The sequence below is a fragment of the Atheta coriaria genome, unplaced genomic scaffold (assembly GCF_025399875.1).
Source record: "Atheta coriaria isolate IRGN ID8LTWV9N9 unplaced genomic scaffold, Caltech_Dcor_3.1 hic_scaffold_6_pilon, whole genome shotgun sequence".
Taxonomy (NCBI): domain Eukaryota; kingdom Metazoa; phylum Arthropoda; class Insecta; order Coleoptera; family Staphylinidae; genus Dalotia; species Dalotia coriaria.
In genome coordinates this window covers 4,827,704-4,849,998 of record NW_027045448.1, presented here as the reverse complement: position 1 = coordinate 4,849,998, position 22,295 = coordinate 4,827,704, and the positions used below count along the sequence as shown (strand labels likewise).

The 22,295-nt window shown below is 38.9% G+C and overlaps 1 protein-coding gene and 1 long non-coding RNA gene across 2 annotated transcripts in view; both read left to right on the top strand.

The window, feature by feature from the left end:
* The window catches only part of LOC135793743 (uncharacterized), a 55,098-nt gene extending 51,555 nt beyond the window's left edge, over positions 1–3,543 (top strand). The window contains exon 3 of the long non-coding RNA XR_010548709.1: positions 3,276–3,543. This is a non-coding gene — a long non-coding RNA (uncharacterized lncRNA). The remainder of the gene's footprint in view (positions 1–3,275) is intronic.
* A 14,751-nt stretch (positions 3,544–18,294) lies between these two features.
* LOC135794332 (protein APCDD1-like) lies at positions 18,295–21,451 on the top strand. The gene is made up of 3 exons (XM_065305564.1): positions 18,295–18,435; positions 19,317–19,455; positions 19,984–21,451. Exons 1-3 carry the CDS (start codon positions 18,399–18,401, stop codon positions 21,449–21,451), a joined length of 1,644 nt encoding a protein of 547 aa, XP_065161636.1. The 5' UTR covers positions 18,295–18,398.
* The last annotated feature ends 844 nt before the right edge of the window (positions 21,452–22,295 follow it).

Genomic DNA, 22,295 nt, shown 5'->3' with positions numbered 1-22,295 from the left:
CGCCGTTAAATTCCACCGCCACGTCGTCACCACCACATGTAGGCAACACACACTACATGTATACACACTCATACGCGTGCGGCGTGAGTAGCTCAGAGAGGAGAGAGCAGCAACACGTTCTCAACTTCAAACGTTCCTTTGTGTTGAAAAAGGTCCACAAAAACGAATAGAAACAATTAGCTTTTCAACTATCTGCTAGCAGGCTTGATTATAATGATTGCCGACACTGATGGCGCGCCTGAGAAAAGAACAAATGCACACAAAAGAAAGCAAATTGCGCGCTAACCGTTCGTTTTCTGACTCGTCGATTGTTTGACCGTTCGTTCGACAAACGACAACGACGAGGGGCAGATAGTTTTAACGTCATCGACACATACGTTCGGACACAACTATATGTGTACCCACGGTATAGGCACGCGTATGTGTATGTGTTCCTCTTACTTTTTTTAACGCTCCAGCTAAAAAAGGGCGAGCGGGGGAAAGCTACGATGCGCATCAAGCGAAATGGGCAGCGGGGATTAATTTAGATTGATCAGACCGGGCACTCCGCTTTCGGACGCAAGGAATTGATTAGGCAATCTGTTTTAGCGTGTCCCGTCCCGTTTGCCGAGTCCGGGAGTCGAGTGGTCCTCCTTGTCCGGCGCACACACCAGCCTCACACCCCTTTTGGGCTTGCTTCGCCTTGTGCAGCCGCTTCGGATCTGCTTTCCGTTCAAATTCCAGACGCTCTCGACGATAAATTAGTTTCGAATTTAATTAAACGATTCCTGAAAGTCCTAGACCGGCGAGTTAGAGTTTAGAAGCCGAATGCCGTTACATCTTTTAAACAAATCAATTACGACGCGCTTTCATCTCGGTGGAGTGCTCAAATTTTGCAATTTTCGAATTCTCATTACGTGCGGCGTGTGCGAGAGTGCGCGTTTGGTATTGTCGCAAGCATGCAGAAGGAGTAATTTAATGATGCATTCGGGGCTCGGGCTAATCATAAATAATGTATGTGCGTGGAACTCATTACGATGGAATACGATCGCGCAGAGCGTCATAACGATAATCCCGAGCGCTGGCTGGGCCTATAAAGAACAGCGAGAAGAAAAAAAAAACGCCCTTCACACATATTCTTAATGGCCATAGTTCTTTATTTTTTTCGTTCAAGCTCACGAGCTCACCCGCGGTGTTGGTGTATAAACGGGATGCGTTCTATTACAAACACCCTCTTACTATTATTATTATAGGTATCATATGTTTATACAGTGTGTTTTGGTTTTTCACCACGTCTGTTTTAATATGTGACGAATTTGAAATATTTTCATGTTGTTTTAACCTTCGATTGTGTTTAAGTTTGTTGATTTTGCTTTGTGGTCGAAAAGTGGAGGGTGCCGACGAGAAAAACGAAAAAACTAAGCAAAATGTGTCCGGGCAATTCGTACACTCTCCCGCCACACGCTTCATTCATCCCTGGGGTCCGAGTAGTGATCGTAAACTGGCCTCTGCCTCGCCAACCACCCCGGCGGACACTTTTTTGCGCGTGAGGCTCGCACGAAATTATTTAGTCGAGTGTGATTTCTAATTTCGCCCCATTCTTTTTGCGCCGCACCTAGCGCGGTAGTGTTTTCGTGGCTTGGAGGGTTGCGCCGCGCAGCATCTCATTCTTTTCCGGACAATATAACACCTTTAAATATCGCCTCCTCGGCGGGCGGCGGCGGGCGATAAATTTCGCATTCGGGCGCCCTTATCATACGAAACGAAACGCGTAATGGGCCATTATAAGGTGATTCCCTCTCGCGCGCGACGCGCCGAGCTGCCACCTCCGACGCGACGAGCCTGAATCTTATAATTACGCCGTGCGCCGCGACGCCTTGCACAGTTAACGCGCTTTATTACCCGGAGAGTCGTTAAAACGATTTCTTAATGTGTGCGCGCATCAATGGCTAAGATTTTACGGCGTTTCCATGGAGTATCAACGCACTTATTTTGTAATTTGACAGTTTTTTTAACCAACGAATGAAAATTTAAGCAAATTTTTGCAATTTGCGATATGAATTTGTTAAAAACCTCCTGAAATTGCTTTGGGGAAAGGTAGAAGAATACAACACATGTGTAATATTTCATTCGCCATGCACGGCTCGCTAATAAAACTTTCCTCTCCTGCGAAACCATTCCGTTCCGCAAATAAACGCAATCTAATACAATAAGACCATTACTCATATAATCCATTACTTTATCTCCCCGGATAAGAAAACACATTCGGAATCTAATGCCCGAACCGAAACGAAAAAACACACACACGTATCTAAGTGGAATGGACGGAAAAAAGCGCGGCGCGCGGGCGAATGAGAAACGAACGAACACATATTACTTATATGAGTCTTTCGCTGGCATTAGCGGAGGCGGCAGGCGGCGGCGGTGGTGGCGGTGGCGCGCGTGTTGTTCCAACCCGGCCGCACAAGAGCAAGAAATCCACGAGCGTAATGGAAGATGTGAGTTCTTCGCCGCCGCCGCGCACAGCCCCCAACCGCCAGAAACGAATGCGAACGTTTTCTAATTTCCACGCTCCGTTAAAAAATAAAGGAGAGAGAATGGAAAGGAAACGAATCATAATTTGCTCCGCATTGCCCTGAAACATGCCAGATATACAGTGTGTCCTAAGATAATTATGTTTTTCGCCCGGGAAAAAAAACTAACAAGTTAATCTGAAAGCTTTCTTGTCTTAATGTTATCAATTTTTTAGCTTCGTGTTTTTGTTTTTATTTATGCTTGGGAAATTTGTTTACTTCCGGTCGAGTGTTGTTTTCTAGAATTACGGCTCACATTTGCCGGCTACACTTTCCTCGCCTCGCCGTCAGAGTAATAATAATAATGAAACGAGTCTCGTCCGCTCTCCGAGCGCGTCCTCGGACGACAACAACAAAAAGCAATTATCATTTCGGCGCGACGCAGCACCGAAATCCCCATTTGTTTCCCTCCCCGAAATAATATAAAAAGACAAAAAGAGCGCCCGGCACAAAAAGATTCTATAACAGGCAAAAAAACTTAACAATGTCATTAAGATGGCAATCCTCGTGGAGAATAAGGGAGTAATATAAATAATGCACGTGACAACCGACTATATATTATATCTACACACGCGTTTTTCCTGCGCCGGCTTGCTGCTTCTTGCGAAGGACGAAGGAAAATGTCTTCGTGCACATACCATCCACATATATAGATATAAGTATAGATATATAACGGCATAATCTTGGGGGTAGAAATGTATCTAACCGAGGCTTTGTTTTCAGGGAGGAATTAAGCTCGTCTCTAATACGAAATACAAGCGACGCTGGGATGTTGGCTGAGATGTGGGATACACGTGTGTGTGGGGAGTGGAAAACAACGACGAGACGGTAAATACAGAGGGAAAATGTTGGAATCCGCAAGGATATTGCAGTAGGGAAGGTTGGCCAAGTCGTACCCCTAAAATACAATTGGCCCTAAATTGAAAGTTTTGCAACATAATGTCAGTTTTTGACATATTCACCTGCTTTAGTTAATATAGCTTTAATTAGTATGAGAAAAATTAATCATAAATGTTTATATTTTTGTAAAACATCAATTTAACAAAATGTGTAAACGGTACGACTTAACAAACCGGTACCCTAAGTCGTACCATCGATACCCTAAGTCGTACCTATGCCAAAGTAATATCAAAATGAGAATATATATTAGTTTAATAATAATGTATTTATTTGCAAGGTATTTTTTACTCGTTTGGACACCCCAACACATTTGTCATGCATCCAAATTTTGCATTTGAGGCACTGAATCATACTATCTTCTCTATTCTCTTCACGCTAGTAAAGTATCTTCGGCGCGCAACCGTAGCGCCGCCTCGTGGCGCAGCTGAAACCTTGAGTCCCATATGTTCTATAGGTACGACTTAAAAAACGCACAGGGGTACGAGTTAGCAAACATGTGCTTCCCGCTTAAAACAACCTTAAACAATATATCAGAAGGAATATTTAACAAAATCCATGTAGAAAACAATACATGGATAGATGTATACCCAATATTTAACATGAAACACATATTTAGTGGTGTTTTTCTGACCACCAATGCTTTCAAGCTCCAGGAGAAATTGGATGAGCACGAGGAGCAAAACTATTTTTGCGCATAACTTCTTAATTCCGATTCGGCGGGAACTGATTAAAGAATATGCTTCTAGTATGATTTCATGCTGTCCGAATACAGCATTTTAAGTTGCATAAAGTGCCTTCAAGTTAGAGAAAAGACCGAGGTACGACTTACGTGACGGTACGACTTAAGCGACTTTCCCTAATTGTTGAGGTAATGTAAAAAATATTCTCAGAAATAATTTTTCTTTAAATTGCAATCATGAAAACTTTAGATTTTGGCGAAATATTCAATTAATTCAATTAATATGTGTGTAAATGATGTGCCATCATCCATTTTGTTCCGGAATCAAGGGGTGTGTGATACGCGCGCGTATTCTCTGCTCATATGTGGAGGGTGGCGGCGTGTGTGGCGGCGCACTGACCGGGAGAAGAAACGCGACCTGAGCGCAGCGCGCGGAGGACGCGCAGAAGGGAATTATACATACATATGCGCCTGGCGAAGGAGGCGAACGCTGGTACATCTCGGGCGGCGGCGCGGACCGCCCTTCATCTCGAAACTCAGGCGCCGCCACTGCCGCTGCGCTAATCAGCGCGTCCGCCGATTACAGCTGCGCTCATCAGCAGTGTCCCACCACTAAATCACCAGCACAATGAATTAAATTAAAATTAAAAAAAACTACACAGCCCTTGCAATTAAAATTTCTACGTAATTATATTTGGCATTATTATGTTAATTACATTCGCAAAAAAATGTTTGCGGATGTTGCGGTAGTAATTAGGGTGTTCTATTGTTTGGCGCATCATTGATATGCAAATCGCGCACGAAAAAAACTCCCGCACTGTTATTTGAATTAATTAAACACCCTTAGATTTTAATTATACGGTTTAATTGCTTATTTAAACTGAGTCTACACTGGCTTTATTTAACGGTTTTTCTTGTCGTAAAAATGCGAAATTTATTCCACCGCGCGCTGTGAAGGTAAAAAACAAACTAGTAAACCGGAATCGAAAAATATCGGCTGTTACCTTTGCTTCCTAACCTGGGGTAACCTACCCTCGAACGTCAATGCAAAAAATCGAATTTATCGATTGATTTTCCTTCGCCTTTTTTCGTGTTGCCCTATACGTCGTTTTTTTACATCCGCGTGTAAAATGTCTGTTGCCCTCGATGCTGAACGCCAGCGGACATAAAATGCAGCTTTCAAGGACACGCATCACAGAAACACACACACACTTACGCTTTCACGGTAGTGAAGGAGAACGTCACAATAAAATTGGACATTCATAAAAAATATCACCCTCGTTTTTTTCGGCGGGCGCTGCACGCGGCACCCCTATGCAAGCGAACGCTTACCCCACGGTTTTTTTTCACCCCTCGAACATGCAGTGAAGAGAAGAGAACGAGGAACCGAAAAACAAGATAAAAACGAACTGATGCTAACTGCTGCACTAACTAGAAAAAAATAAATTTCATCGAATTCAACTGAAACTAAAAACGAAAATTTTAAGCAAAATTTAGTGTTACTGTAACTTTTATTCTATTTAATTTTAACTCCAATGATTTTTATAAATGCACCCATATCCAAATAAAAAATCAATTTCATTAGACTAAGTAATTATCAACAATGATAAAAAATTCTTTCTGAACTTTGTTGAAAAGACTGATGACTGATGAGAATTAAAATCAGAATTAATTAAATCAATGTGTGTCTAGACGTTTTATTAAATCTCGAGTTTCTCTGCGCTCTCGATTTTCAAATTAATTTTTTCAATTGGAATTTATGACCTACTGTGGGTGCTAAAAGAATCTTTTTCTTGCGCTTAAATTACAATAATTTCTTTTTAATTTGCCGCTTAATGAATTTGTTTGATACGTTATTCGTTTCAATTGCAGTTGCATCTCGTCCTAATTAACATTTCATTGATGGAATAAAATTGTGCTTGCATGAACACTATTTCCTTGCGTTTAAATAAAAACGTCTGGTGCTTATAGCGTGATGCAAAACAAAGTAAGAGTCTGCGCCAGAATCAAAAAAGGGAAGCGAAATCTAAGGGAAAAACTTTTCTTGGCTGTAATTTTGGTTCTTGCTGTGCTGTTGCCGTGCGGGAGCGAAGCCAAGCGTCGAGCGCCAGAGAATGCAAATCTTGTATTTTTTTACCCTCTAACGAGGCCACCCTCGCTTTTTTCTTTTCTTTCCTCTCATTTTCCGCCCGTCCCGCTCTCATCCGCGCCCTCCATCCTCCTGCCCTCGAGCTGCTGCCGAAGAAAACGCAGCCGGCCAGCGAAACAGTCGACGTGCTTTTTTAAGTTTCGGCGTATTAATAAGGCGCAGTGCGCTTCGATCGGCTACGCTGCTCCTTGTCGCTCCCGGAGCACAGGGACGCTTAAAAAAATCTATAACGCGGCGGCGTGTGCGTGGCGGTGCGCGTGTGTGAGCTTATACATAAGATATGCTAGTTAGCAGCAAGCGGCAGGCGGCGGCGCAAAAAAAGCGAGCGTAGAGGAAAATGGAAAGAAAGGAAGTTTTGATTACGTCTACGTCCTGGTAGTTTGCAGCGTTCCGCCATTCCGTATTCCAGCGCCTTGTGTAATGCCGATCTTATTTATATTCGTATGCAGAGAGCTATTGATTAAAACAAAACTAAATTAACGTATTAAATTATTTTTTAGCATTAATAATTATTAGGAACAAAGATATTTAAATTTTATTGCAATTATTACTTGATGAATATAGGTACAAATGCAAATGTTAATAATAATACAGCAAATAATATTAAAAATCACTGATTAGCTGCAAGGAAAGTGATAAAAATATTTTCCTGGATAATATTTCCAGCTTTTACAGAATCCGCGATTTTAATTTGAGCTAAAAACTTAAATCTACTAATTATTAAACTGGGAATTATAGGAAAGGTATTTTTACTGTGCTTCTACTAAAATATCAATGATTTATATTGCGATGGCGTTAAACATGAGCAAATCTCGCGACTTTTTTGATTGTAGCTTTAAAGGCCTTAAAAAATGTCGCCAAAAGGTAAAAATCATCTTCGCATGCACGGCAGTGAAGACAGGAGAGTTGGAGACAGAAATCAATACGATTATTACAACTTTATACTTTATGCCGGCTCGGTGCCGCTCTCCTCGCGAAGGTTCGTTCCGTCTGTCACGAGCGTCTCTTGAGAAGAAAGAAAAAGCGCTCGCCCGCCAGCGCCCGCGCGTGTGTTCGTGCAGTGGTAAGCTTTTAAGTTCACGCATGAACAAGCATGGCTGTCCCGTCAGAATAACATCACATCATCCCATCAACCCGCTCGTTCGCCGCCTCGCTCCCGCAGCCACTTTTATAATACAATGTCATATACGTCGAGCTCGAGTTTTCTTATCTAAATAGAAACACATTATCCAAAAAAGCCGCTAAAAATCGCCCAAATAGATAGCTTTATTACGGACGAGCGACGCGGCGCTTTCATAATATTTCGCCGCTTTCTGCGAAAATAAGCGCTTTTCATTCGAAACGCGCGCAGGGTTGTGGTATGTCTGTATATGTATATGCATTGCAGGGGTGTACGGTCGGCGGCGACTTAAAAACGAGCCCGGATGAACGGCCGGAAACGTTAACGCTGAGGCCAAGGCGAAAAAAGCACGTTAACGAAAATCCCTTTGATGTTTTACTTTTTGCGAAGCGCTCGCGCCGCTACGCCTTTTTTTCCACGAGACTGCGACGCTGTCGTTTCAAATCAACTAACTAAATAATAAATAACTTATTGGCGAGCGTCGAGTACGCAAAAAGTTGGAAAATTTTGATATTAATTATGGATATTACGTTTTTTATGATCAAGTTGGCGTTGTGTGTAGTTCATTCTGTACATGGAAAACGGGGTAAAAGGCTTCTTTGATAAATGCTCCTGCCGCCGAGCATCCATTAGCATTATGCCATTCCGCGAGGAACTGAAAATGGCGAGAATTTCGCCCGTGGCGAGAAATTTATTTAAATAAAATGCGAATTATGCGCAAACACTAAAAACCTTTCGTGGTGGCGTTTAAAATGTAAAAAGCCTGTCGAAACGCGCAAAAAGCATCATGCCACTGATGCGAAATAAAAGCTGAGAATTCAAGAGCAAAAAAAAACGTGGCAATATGTGTATATAAAATTTTTAGAAAGTGATATCTAACAAATATAACTTTATGACAAAAATCATACAGTTACACTAGACACGCGCGAGCAGTAAAAAAGTTACTGGAATATACAGTGGCGGATTACGGCCTAGGCGCACTAGGCGCGCGCCTAGGGCCCCGGCTGCCTGGGGGGCCCCGGCTGCCTGAGGGGCCCCTGGCACTTATATGTCCCATATAGACATAGTAATTCCACAAATACTTCATCAGTTGGTTTTGACCTCAGCCTTTATGAATAGCGTATTGGTTTTCACTTGGCGCCCAAAACGGCATTTCACACGTGTCCGCAAAGCAACCGTCACGGATATATAGCTGACTTAAAACTTTTTATCATCCTATTTTATTTCTTTATGACAAACTGTTTAAAATAAAATTTGGATGTTTTCTGCCACGAATTCTTGTGACCTTTTCTTGAATATTGCATTAGAAAGTTGTAGCTATAATGCGAGTAGTATATTGCCAATTTTTTTTAAATTTCGAACATCTGTGGAGGAGATGAGTTGAGGAATATTCCATTAAGGTTGTAAAATAGCGGGTAACTCTCTTTTTTGGATTATTAATTATTTCGTCTTTCTATCATTTTTTTCACATCTGCGGAACACGTTGTACCAACGTTTTTCCTCCTACAATTTTTATCTAGATTTTTGGGGTGGTAGTTGGATTAAAAAATAACAGAGTTCAAAAGAGTTCGATCAATTTGAGACGGCACTGTTAACAATTTTCTGGAACAAACTCCTACAGAGAATCGAAATTACCAGCAAATACTTACAGGAACCAAAGATAAATATTCTTAATAGTGTTAGTTTATTAAAATCATTAATCGAATTTATAACAGTGGTCAGAAATAATTTCGAAACTGTTGAAGAGGAGGCTAAATCCCTAACAGCTCATCATTCTTATAAAGAGATGAGACAAAGAAAACGCAAATATCCATATGATGAAACGAACAAAAATGATACAGCATTTTTGTCAAGAAATTTTTATTGTCAACATTTTTTTATAGTATGTGATGTATTAACATCAGAAATTACTCGAAGGAGCGATGTCTATATCAATGTTCTTAACGATTTTAAAATTTTCTTTGATTTAAAATTAAGCCGTGTTGAGACTAATAATTGTGTAGAGCGATTATTGTCTAAGTATGAAAAAGATATTGAGCCAGAATATTTCACTGATGAGTTAACTCATTTTCTAAAATACATACAAGAAGAAAATATTAGAGATCCACATGAAATGTATGCAACATTAAGTAATGGTCTAAAATCAACTTTTCCAAATATACACACAATACTGCAAATTTTTTTGACCTTGCCCGTTTCTAATGCAAGTGGAGAAAGAACATTTTCAGTTTTAAAACGAGTCAAAAACTATCTGCGCAATAGTCTTTCACAAGAGCACTTAAATGACTTCGCATTAATGTTTATAGAAAATGATATTTTAAAAAAACTAAAGTACGACAAAATTATTGAAATCTTTGCCCAAGAGAAGACAAGAAAAGTAAATTTGTAATTTGTATTTAAATACGATTACCGTTTTTGAGCACACGTACGATGAACTCGAGAACCAAGATAGCATTGAAAACGATAATCCCATCGCGGATAGTATGGCAGAAAATTTTACCTGTGATATTTCGATCGGTTCTGAAAACAATTAACGCACAACACCTGGTCCATCGCGAAGAGCGAATCGGAAGATAATCCATTAAATTTTGGAATAGTGCGTGAGGATTAGGCCTGCTGGGGATACCACGATAAAAAACGCGCCACGTACTCTACCTCATGGTGGTGAGGAAATGAGTTTGGCACAAACGAATGTTGAAGTAGACTTTGCGGCGCCCGTACGCTAAAACTATTAATTTTACTGGGCTAATAACCGTTTTTGAAAATTTTCGGATTTAGGGGCCCCAAACTTGATTTGCGCCTAGGGCCCCACTGAAGCATAATCCGCCACTGGGAATATAAAGTGCCTTAAAATCACTTGCATTTTTACGGGCACTATCGGAGACGAGAAGTGCCATAAATTGCTACATTTTATAACCGTTTTAGTCTCTCTAGCTCCCTCTATCGGCATATAACTCAACCAAATGTACTTCACCTCGGACTTGCATCTATAGGTTCCTCTGCGGTATCCCCACCAGCTAGTTCAGTCTCTTATCACGAAGAATTGCACCGCGTGTTTCACGTTGTAACACCAGTTCTCCTTTTCAGTTTATTAAGGATGTGATTAAACTAAAGTATCCAAAATAATGAAAATTTCGTTACTCTGATTTTTATTTGTTTTAGACTCTGGAAGCTAAATGGAACCTCCCAGGAGAGCTCTACTTTCAACAAAATGTAAATATTGTAATTGAAATTGAAAGAGCGAGTAATTTTTGCATCCCATTCTGAAATGTTTACACGAGGAAGCCATATAAAATTAGATTTTGTGTTTCGAGGCATTAATTTCGGTTTGTTTTAGGGCCCCAGAAATTGAACAAGAGCTTGCAGAAAAATCATTCCTGCATCAAATTGTAAGTATTGTAATTCTTTATTACATTCATGAAATAGTTTTGTAATTTTCGCATGAGAAAACCCTAAAAATGGCATTTTGTATTTCGAAGCACTCTTGATATCTCTTGGTTTTAGGGCGCCAAAAACTGCGCGGACCCTCACAGGACAGTCATTCTTGCATCATATTGAATTTCTTTGCCATTTTTATAAATAACTTTCGTGGTTAGTTCATTAATTAGCAACAAGAAATTAGATTTTTTTGTTCTGAAAGATTAATTTTTGCTTGTTTTAGGGATTTTGTACCTAAACACAATGTCCTAGAAAAAATATTGTTGCATCAGACTGTAAGTATTTAATTTCTTTAACATTTTCATAACAAACTTTAGTTATTAGCTCCTTAATTAGCAATAAAAATTGCATTTTTGTGTTGCAATTGACTAATTTTTGATGATTTTAGGGATTTAGCACCTAATCCTTGCCTCGTACAAAAACCATTCTTCCTTCATATTGTAAGTATTGAACTCCTTTATCCTTTTCATAGATAACTTCTGTAATTATCTCACGAATTAGCACTAAAAATTGCATTTTTGTGTGGCAATTGACTAATTTTTGATGATTTTAGGGATTTTGCACCTGATCTATGCATCGTACAAAAACCATTCATTCATTAGATTGTAAGTATTGAATTTATTTATCATTTTCGTAGATAACTATTGTAATTATCTCACGAATTGACACTAAAAATGGCATTTTTGTGTTGCGAAGGACTAATTTTTGATGATATTAGGGATTTTGCACGTGATCTATGCATCGCACAAAAACCATTCTTTCATCAGAGTGTAAGTATTGAATTTATTTATCATTTTCGTAGATAACTTTTGTAATTATCTCACGAATTGACACTAAAAATTGCATTTTTGTGTTGCGAAGGACTAATTTTTGAGGATTTTAGGGATTTTGCACCTGATCTATGCATCGTACAAAAACCATTCTTTCATCAGAGTGTAAGTATTAAACTCCTTTATCATTTTCATAGATAACTTCTGTAATTATCTCACGAATTAGCCCTAAAAATTGCATTTTTGTGTTGCAATTGACTAATTTTTGATGATTTTAGGGATTTCGCACCTGATCTATGCATGGCACAAAAACCATTCTTCCATCAGATTATAAGTATTGCATTTCTTTATAAGTTTTATAGATAACTATTGTAATTATCTCACGAATTAGCCCTAAAAATTGCATTTTTGTGTTCCAAAGGACTAATTTTTGATGATTTTAGGGATTTTGCAACTGATCCTTGCCTCGTACAAAAACCATTCTTTCATCAGATTGTAAGTATTGAATTTCTTTATCATTTTCATAGATAACTTCTGTAATTATCTCACGAATTAGCCCTAAAAATTGCATTTTTGTGTGGCAATTGACTAATTTTTGATGATTTTAGGGATTTTGCACCTGATCTATGCATCGCACAAAAACCATTCTTTCATCAGATTGTAAGTATTGAATTTCTTTATCATTTCCATAGACAACTTCGGTGATTAGCTCACGAATTGACTCTAAAAATTGAAGGCCAGGCAAATCTACTTACTACCAGAATTTGAAAAATAATTGAAATATGTACATTTATAAATATGTAATATCTATATAAATATGAATTGTTGTCCGTTAGTAGCACTTATAGTAAACTGTATTGTTGTTAAAAATTTTATTTGCTTCCGAAAATGGTCTCCATCTTGTAATTAATTAGCTGTAGTTGGGAGCGCCGTAGAAATACTGCCTAGTGTGCTAGCTGTGACAATATTACACTGTTATCCAGGTATAGTTTAGATACACGAATATTTGTATGTAAACAATGAGCCAATAGCAACACCGCGTGACCGCGTGGTCGTTTCAGAGCGCGCATTCAGTTCCATTCCGGTTGCCGAGAGAAAACGCGTGTTCATCGTGACTTGTTTTATTTCTCCCTATTATAAATTGATCGTAAATCGATTTATATTCAATAAGCAATCGACGACATTTATTAGAATTGCGCGTGAACGGAATTTCGCCAGATAATAAGCACGAGTGAACTACTGTCGGCCGTCGGAGATTATTTTTTGCGTGCGGATTATACTGCACTCGTGTTAGCCTGCATTTGCACGGCGTGCGTGCCGTCGGCTGTCGGTTATCGCCCAGAATAACTTTGATTTATGTTTAATTCAAATAAGTAGACAACGGATGTGCCCAGGGAAGAAGTTTACACTGACAACGGTCCTGGAGTTCCGAATATTCATCGCAGAAGAGTTGCAAATGTGCGCATATTGTAAGGCAAGTGTTCCGCGGCATTTAATAGTTGTCGATATTTTTTTTATATAAAAACTGTTTGTATTTGTAAATGTTGGCAATAAAATAAACTTAATATAAATGAATATCTCATTCATATTTGTTTCTGGTATCCTCTTTGCCGTTTTCAGTATATGAGCGTTTCACACATATCGATATAGATATTATACACGTGGAGCAAGTGCAACACAGCCAAGGCTTGTGTTGCTGTTTTAAAAACATGATAAAAATAGAAACATAAATAGAAGGATCAAATATCAATGATAAAAACACTCGGTGGTCGAGTGGAGACGTGCACCTGCTGGCATGCTAGCATACACGGATCGAATCTCAGGTATGGAAGGCATTTTTCTCAAATATAAAAATATCAGGTGTAATTTGGGTTGCATATATGAATTGCAACGAAATATAAGAGGAATTGAAATGCAAGTGAGAGAAACGGAGAGCAGAGAAATAGAAGAAGAAGGAGTAGTAGAGAACAGGAGAAGATAGAAGGAAGAGAACAGAGAGTAGAGAGTAGAGGAGGAAGAGATAGAAGAAACAGAACAGGAGTGGATTAGATTTTTAAATTTTTTGGCGCGTGTCGTTAGACAGTCTAACTGCTTCGATGCGTCCGTTGCTCCCGGCCCATCCTACAGCTACGATGTCTCTGCGCTTCATCCCCGAAATTATCAGGCATATCAACAATTTTTATGGTGGGGGATCACCCCCGGAGAGAGGGAACTCCTTATAAGAACATCCTTTTAAGGACTTGTAAAAATATTACTAAGTTTTAAGTAGTCTCAAGAGAGGAGACACTCGTATTCTTACAAGTTCTGACCTGTACCTGAAATGAAAGAAGGAGTACCTACACAAATCATACAGGTTACCTTAACAATTTTATGGTGGGGTCATCCCTGAGAGAGGGAACTCTCCCGGAAATGATAGAAGGGATACATACAAACAACAAGCAACAATGTTTCTTAACATTTCTTTATTATAATATTCATATAATTCAAAACTAGAATACACAATTCTTACAAAATACATGCCGCCAGGTTGAAACAAGTCTTACAACTAGCATACGCCGGCACACACAAGTACCAAAGGAACAGAAACTCACAAGAGAAAACACACAACAGTAACAAATGTTCGCATCTTTTGGAAAACCAACTATATTATTACAAACAATTCTTCAAAGTTCAAGCAGGAAAACATATAGGTATTTTAATGACTGTGGAAAATTAATATACAGGGTGTTGCAAAAGAAAATAATAGCATTTTAGAGGAAATTCCACAGTACAAATAAAAACTTCAGAACGGTGGAAAATTTATATACAGGGTGTTGCAAAAGATAATAATATTTTAAAAGAAAGCCAAAGGTACAAGTAGATAATCATATATCATAGCCTCTTTTCGCGTGGACTCACAGAAAATTAATATACAGGGTGTTACAGAAATAAAATCCTAAATGCCATAAAATGCATTACTCGGAAAGGAAAATGTGTCCATTATCACTGGACGCTAGGGGACATTTGATACAGGGTGATACATAAAGAAAATCTATTCAAGAATGGGGTTATAATAAAATACTAAGTTCTACCAGAAAAATATCAGAAATTAAAAAAGTTAACAATTTTCAGCAGACAATTGACATAGCGAAAAAAGCATTAAGAAGAGACCCTAATTCTCCAGGATAACAAGGAACAGTGATGGGATTTTATTACAAGCATAAAACACAAAAACGAATTTTATTGTACACCATGTAGCACAATCGGCGACCAGAATATAAATGCCGGCAGAGAGATCCAAGAACGCAGCCGTCGGCATGCGATCATCTTGAACTATTGAAAGATGTTCATTTAACGCGATTAAAGACAAAATTCGTGAAGCAATCAATTAAAAAATGTAAATATGAATATATTATACAACGTATGTGATATAGACAAATTATTACTACTTACGAATGTACCGGATAATACAAATCATAGGTAAATATTGAAATCGAGAAAAAAAATTATAAGTGTGAGACCACGCGGTTGAAGTGAAGCCCAGACTGTTATAGTAAACGTAGTAAAACATACAAATGTGGTCTTCATAGGGTGGAAGTGAAGAAATGCGAAAACATACCTTAGCGCAAAATAAGATTTTCTCTTTGGAAATCCAGTATAAGATGTAAGCAGATGTAATTATGCATATAGTAGCATCGATGAAAACACTAAATTGATTAGAGGCAACGCGATGCTGATAGAGTATCCGACGGCCGACGGCACATCTCACATGCACAGGTAGCTAAATATACGTACGTTCAATCCGCGTTTAACGAACACCACATATCACCGCACAGCACAGACGAACAGTGCAATTATGAATATTACTTGATGAACTGAACAAATGTTGATAAACCTAATTGATCGCGAAGAGTGCATGCCCGGATCACCTGACGATGCAAATGAGACTAACACCGTGCGAAAGCCGACCGCGTGTGTCGTCAATGCGGTGACGGCGCACAAGTTGAACAAGATAAGAAAAACTTATTTGTTTATAAACACTGATATTGTTTGTGTTACTGGTATTGTTAGCTGTATAGAAAGAGAGAATATTTTTAGCCTACATTGAATATTTATTTATTAGGTACTTACTTCTATTGCTGCACTATAAATTGCAAGAAAATATATACATATCGGGAAAACTAATAAAATATTTACTATACCAGATTTAAATAACACAAATACTCTCACAAATAATCTCATTACGTTAAATACTTTTTATTATGTGTGTTCAAAGTTGACAACATTGAACAATGAGGCAATGCCCTTTTTTTCGCTTGACATATTTTTGTGGTTTTGGTGCTTTTCTGGTGAGCGCGCATCGGATGCGCGATGTCGTATTAAAAGGAATTAATTAATTAATGGCAACTCGTTTAAGAAATACACAGGGTAATCGACCACAGCACATACTCGTAATTTCTACTCGATTTAGGATATATCAGCGACGACGATATGTCATTCGCAACTTCGTCAATGTAAGACTCTCGTGTAACGTGTAAGTTCCGATATCTCATAGACGTAAACAAATATAACAGATATAACAGATAAAAACAAAACCTGCTGCACCAATTCGCGCGATCGCACATGAACACGTTTTCTTTTAAGGTTAGGCATTCTCACTACTACTCACCAACAACTGGCAGCGATAAGTCCGATTTGAATTTAATACAAATATTTGCATTCTGACGCCATCTTGGTTTGATTTATAGAATTATTGATATTTACCAATAAGCGTTAGTTGCATGACATTTCACTGACCCTGACATTGCACGACAATTCGCCGCCAGATAAATAAACTTGCTAATCGTTCCGCGGAGAAAAATAAATATGAGAGAATATTAGACTGATTTATATGCTTTCTCGCATCTTCTTGCAGTTTAATATTCTCAAATATTTAATTTATGCGGAATGGTTACGCAAAAACATGAGTAGGTATATTGTTTATTTACCGCGGTGAAATGTCTTGCGGCGAATTGTCGCCGGCAAACTGTCTCGTATCGTCTTGTCACTTGAAGCATCCGTTTTGAAAATTTGATTTCTGCAGAATTTACATTATTGTTTGCTAAATTTTGTCGGTGCTTTGATCTCTGATTACCCCATAGTATAGTAATAAACTGGTAGCTATAATTTTCATCGCTATCGGCTAAACTTCTAATATTATCGTCTATCCGTGGGCTCGTAAACTAGTGGCGAATCTCCAAAATTCAAAAAATCCAACAATGGCAACATAAAATTTCAAATATTTATGCACGGATTGTTTGCGACCGGCAATCTATCTATATCCGAAAGCCCTGGCCGACTGGGAACGTCGTTTTCGTGCGCCCGCGGTCGCCCAGCATGCTTTACGGCTACGACGCGATATCATAAATCAGACAAGTCAAGCCCATAAATAAATATTGAGCCAGGTAGCCGAAACTCCCCCTCAAATTAATTCTCTAAACGTTTCACTAAATGAAATCTCTATCCCGACTGCATTAACCCCGCAAGCTCAAACACCGGTAAACTTATCCAAGTGGATAATTCATCAAATTAAAATTAACAAATAACTTACAATATTGCTCAGTGGTCGTATATATCAATTCCAATTTTTACTTTCCAGGAAGACATTCTTAACAAAATTGTAAAGAGTAGACCAAGATAAATGTATATCGCCGTAGTCTGAAATGGATTACCTATAAATAGAAGTTGTGGTTAATAGAAAACTTTAAAGCAACGAAAACTTCAATTATCCAAGTTTTAAAGTGCTGTCGGGTTGATAGTTTGGCGATTATAATGATTGTTTGCGTGTTTTTCATATCTGAGTGTTTTGTTTGTTTTCCAGTTGACTTTTAAAAGCATTACGGATCACATGAAAAGCATAAAACCGCATTCGGTCAAAGGAAATACCGTCCGAGATTAAATGCAGATCTGAAATGCCTCGGCGACAGCGCGGACACAAAGGCACAACGTGATAAGAGAATATGTCAAGCGTAGAATTGGCCAAAAATGAAGATACCATCAATATTTAGAGATTCCAAACAGGCATGTCCACGTATACCAAAAAAAGCTATTTACATGCACAAATGTTAGTGAATGCATCCACACAACGTAAAGAATAACAAAACTTTTCTACCTGTACAAAAATATACCGGATGTAATAGTAAGAATTTAGATTTAGAAACTTGTGGGCAGTAACAGTTTAAACGGCTGTAATTCTCTTTAGATTTTTAAACGTAAGGTATTCAACATGCTGTACCTTAGAGGTACCTACCTTGCTTCTTTGACTTTAAAAGAAGCACACATTTTATGAATAATAATAAATCCATGGGGTAGCCTGTTGGCTCCTCGGTCGACCGTTTTGCTAGATGACCTGTCAAGATGGGCCCAAGCCCCCTGCAGTGTCAACCCGCACAAGAAGGCCATCGAAACCCCCAAACAGCACTTGCAGTACAAACCGACGCGGCCATAAAAGCGTCCCAAAGAATAACAACAAAACGAAGGCGAAAACCCATCTAGCAGTGAGCGCAGACGTTTGTAGGATCGGAGGGCTCGCGACTCGGCCGCAAATGGCATTCGGCGTTCGAAGTTCTTAGCGAGTGGATGTGAGGTTCTTCAGGACGTGGTCTCCCACACGTGCGCCGGCCCGCTAAAACAGTGTTTAACAAACAGTAACAAGTGCCTCATACAAACAAACGTTGTTAACTTGTTAAAAGTTTAACACATAATAACAGTATTCAATTCCAAAAGAAAATATTCCAACAACAAAGAATACATTTGAAGAAACAGTGAAAATATGAAGGTTTTCATTTACTTTACGCTGATTTTGCATGGTGAGTACCATTTTTGACATTATTTTGCGAATTGTTTGCATTTAAAATAGAAAATTGCCGCGCTAAACGAAGAATTTTTCATGGTCACAGTTATCGTTCCAGATAAGGAAGAAACTAATTAAACGGAAACGATTTATAGTTTTCTCGTTAAAAATAGCCCGCGCATGCATGCACACACTCAGAGAATTGAAAACCGAGAAACTGACATCCGAGCCGCGTGTAAATGTGTTCGGTACGGTGTGCGTTTACGTTTACACACTCAGTTACCCAGCGTTTTACGGTGCCCTTGCTCGCCGAGTTAAGAGGATGTTTAGTTGTGATTTATGGCACTTCGAACTGAACGATTTACTTTTTCTTCATGCGGTTTTTTCCTTCTCTGTTTTGCCAGAAAACATCTGCACACTAGACTGCATTTTGGACTTACTAATTAAAACAAAAACAAACGCAAAAGCAGATCATTTACATCTGAAAAAATTGAAATACGTTTAAAAATATCCAGCTAAACAGATTGTACTCGTACGTTGTAGTCATGTCGTGACAATAACGAAATAAAACAACTGTCCGTTCGTTAATGGAGTTTGTTCTTCGGAACGCTTGAATATTTAAAATCGAACCTTTGCACAGCATGAATCTCAACGCTCGAAGGTCTCGCGTTTCTCATAAGCTTTAAAACCTATAAGCGAATCAAAGAAAACATTAGGGCAGCTCAGCACAACACACATTAATATTAATGTGATTCTCTTCCTTTTATTTTTTATGGTTCAAGCATGTGTTCCACCCGGGGTACGTGATTAATATATCATAACTTTAATGGATCGTATAAGTTTAAAACGTTTATGAATGTATTTTAAACTGTTTAAATGCTAATCCTGATGTTTCAGGCTTGATGTTTCATGCTGTTGATGTGAATGCCGAGAAAACACAATGTGAAGCAATTGCAGCCAAGGTGGCGATGGAAAATCAGAATACCATTGTCGACACTACAGCCAAACGAATTGTTGGTACCTGGCTATCTCAAGGGTAAGTAGAAATTTTATGTATCTGCAAATCATTCAAATTGCCGATGGACCATTGTTTGACATTTGGTGCAATTTATGCTGTCCAAGCGTAGGGGCATTATTTCGAAAATACAGAACTATAAATCTGCTCTCGTTTAGGGCGAGAGTAGAAGTCCGTGGACGAGAGAAGATGCGCACAGCTTAAAGGTCGTGGACAGAATAATGCCCAAGGTTTAACATTTTAAATGCGACTTGGTTTTGCTTGTTTACGACTTCAGGGCCGTACTTAACAATTTTCAAACACGGCATTGTTTCCTTAACACCACATATGTTCATTTTTATGCTTTTTTGATCCTTTTTGCTTCAGTCAAATTCAAAATATATTAAGCCACCTCTGTATATTGGGCCCTTTTGTTTTGATTTCGTTTGCTGTATTTTAACGATGTCACCAACAAGAATAGCCGTTCGCGAGTAATAGGCCGATTTACATAGGAATTCACATGGATTTCAAGCTGTTATATTTATTTTTTCTTGTTTTTCTTTGCCGCAGATGTGAAATCCGACCTGGGCCCGAATACCTCCTCCGTTCGTATACGTTCAAATCTGATGGAAGTTACCGGGCAACGCAGCATCGTTACTGGGACGACTCCTGCTCTCTGCCTAAGTTTACAATCGTCAGCACAGGCATGATCCGCATCAAGCGGGATTCACTGATGAATCCGGACGCCGCCACAGGCTATGTAAAGCCCATAAACATCACCATCACACCGCACGATTCCAAAAGTATTACCGAGTTCGAAGAGTTGACAGCAGGAGAATGCGCGGGACAAGTATGGAAACCTTGGCGTAGATATGAAGAGCATGTAGTATTCAATACTAACGATCAGGAATCAGTCAAAACATTTGGAGCACGGCTTTTCAACAGCGGGAATTATTTCCAAGCAAAGATGGCGCACCAGAATATCATAAATAGTCCAAAGAGTGTATCAGACACGTCTTCAAATATTAACTGTCTGGGGAGTTTAAAATGGGCGTTTAGCGAGCTGAAACTAATCAAAGTGCAACTTAGGCCCGTCATCAACTCATTGGAATCTATTGAAAAGAACATGAAACAAGAAATGCTTCTAGGAGATGTCCATTCACAGATAGAACAGCGTGAACACTACACACCTACGTCTTTTGGTAAACCTTTGCTTAAATTTATCGTTAACAAAGAGGACGAAGTTGTGAAAATGGCTGGCCAGACATATCATGTCCGTAATACTTGCACAATTTGTTCGAATTTATACTCGGCTAGTGATAAATCTCCACCGCACTTGTTGGTCAAACCACATTTACCTCCTTACATCTGGGGCGAGTGGACATCGGTTAGATGCGAAATGCGTCCGATGGGATTATACCTTACGCGAAAGTTCTCCTTCTACAGTGACGATTCAGTCTGGGTTGGAGAGCACAAATTCTACGAAGATCCATTTTGTACTGTTCCGAAATTTGTCATCACAGCAGCGGGACACTTCTCGTTGACGAGTGGTAGCACTATTGTATCAGGAGCTACCAACATTGATTTTAAGATCGAACGTGCTAGCCTGACTCTATATAGTAAAAGAATGGTGCATGAGATGAGAATGTTCAATAGTTGTGGTAAAAGCAATTGGGAGAGTGGCGTACCTCAAGAATTAAGTTCCACCAATGGTTGTCTTCAAATGGGAATAATAATTCCATCTGTACAGCACGAGATTGTTAAGGTGGAGATGAACTATGAAGGATCATGCCTGTTGTACTTAGGGCAGGCTGATACTGATAACATGCCACGCATGAGCAATGAAAGACCCACTGCATTTCAAGAACCACTGGTGAAATGTGGTGATGTAGCAGCTTTTTCAGATGTAAGCCATCATGATATTTTAGATGAAAGGAGATATTATGCTGATCAGTATGACAACAAATCGAATCGGATATGTTTAGATCCGGTGAAATTATTAGTCGTGATTATTTTGATAATTATGTTGACAAATTAGTCGGCTAATAGTATATTAAGTAACAAGTGGCTAAACGAGAGTAATTCAGACGAGAATTGATTGGGGGCGAGCGTAGCGAGCGGTCAATCAATCGAGTCTTTAACATCGTTTAGCCAAGTGTTGCTTACGCCATTTTTTCTACTTCCACTCTAGTTTTACGCTGAGGTTTTTTGTATTGTCAACTCTTGTATTTTAAATCATCGAAACTTGCTCGCGCACTATGGTGAAATGTAAGGTTATAAAAGCCTTACCGCGCACGGCGCGAAGCGCGACGATACTAGCGCAACAGCGCCTGCTTTAACGTGTTTGACTGACGTCGCATGGCATTTCATACCACCTTGTGCTGCTCCGTCCAGTGCATTAAATCTAGTATATAATGAATATGACCTACGGCTTGGCCGTCCGTATATAAAGTACCACGTTTTGAGTCTACATGCCGTGGATAAACTGGCGTTTTATAGGTGGAAGTGGAAAAATACTTTTTAATGTTAAGCAAGATTAATTTAATCGTAGATCTAAAGAAATTTATATTTTTAGTAAGGGGGACAACAAATCCAGTGATTTTTAGATGTAACTAATGTAAATACATTTGTACATTGTTGTAAATAGTTGTAATAGGTTTAGAGAATAAAATTTTATACACGCTTTAAACGCTTTAAAAGTACCCTAAATTGCCTGTGAAAATTTTCTATTTTTTTTTTCTAAATACGCAAAATATGCAATCAAATTGTGTATTTGATAAACCATTAACTCAATTACAAAGAAGTATATAATAAAATTTTGTTCTGAGATGTACCGTTTAGATATAAATCACCATTATCGAGTTTCGTTACAGTTCTGTTAA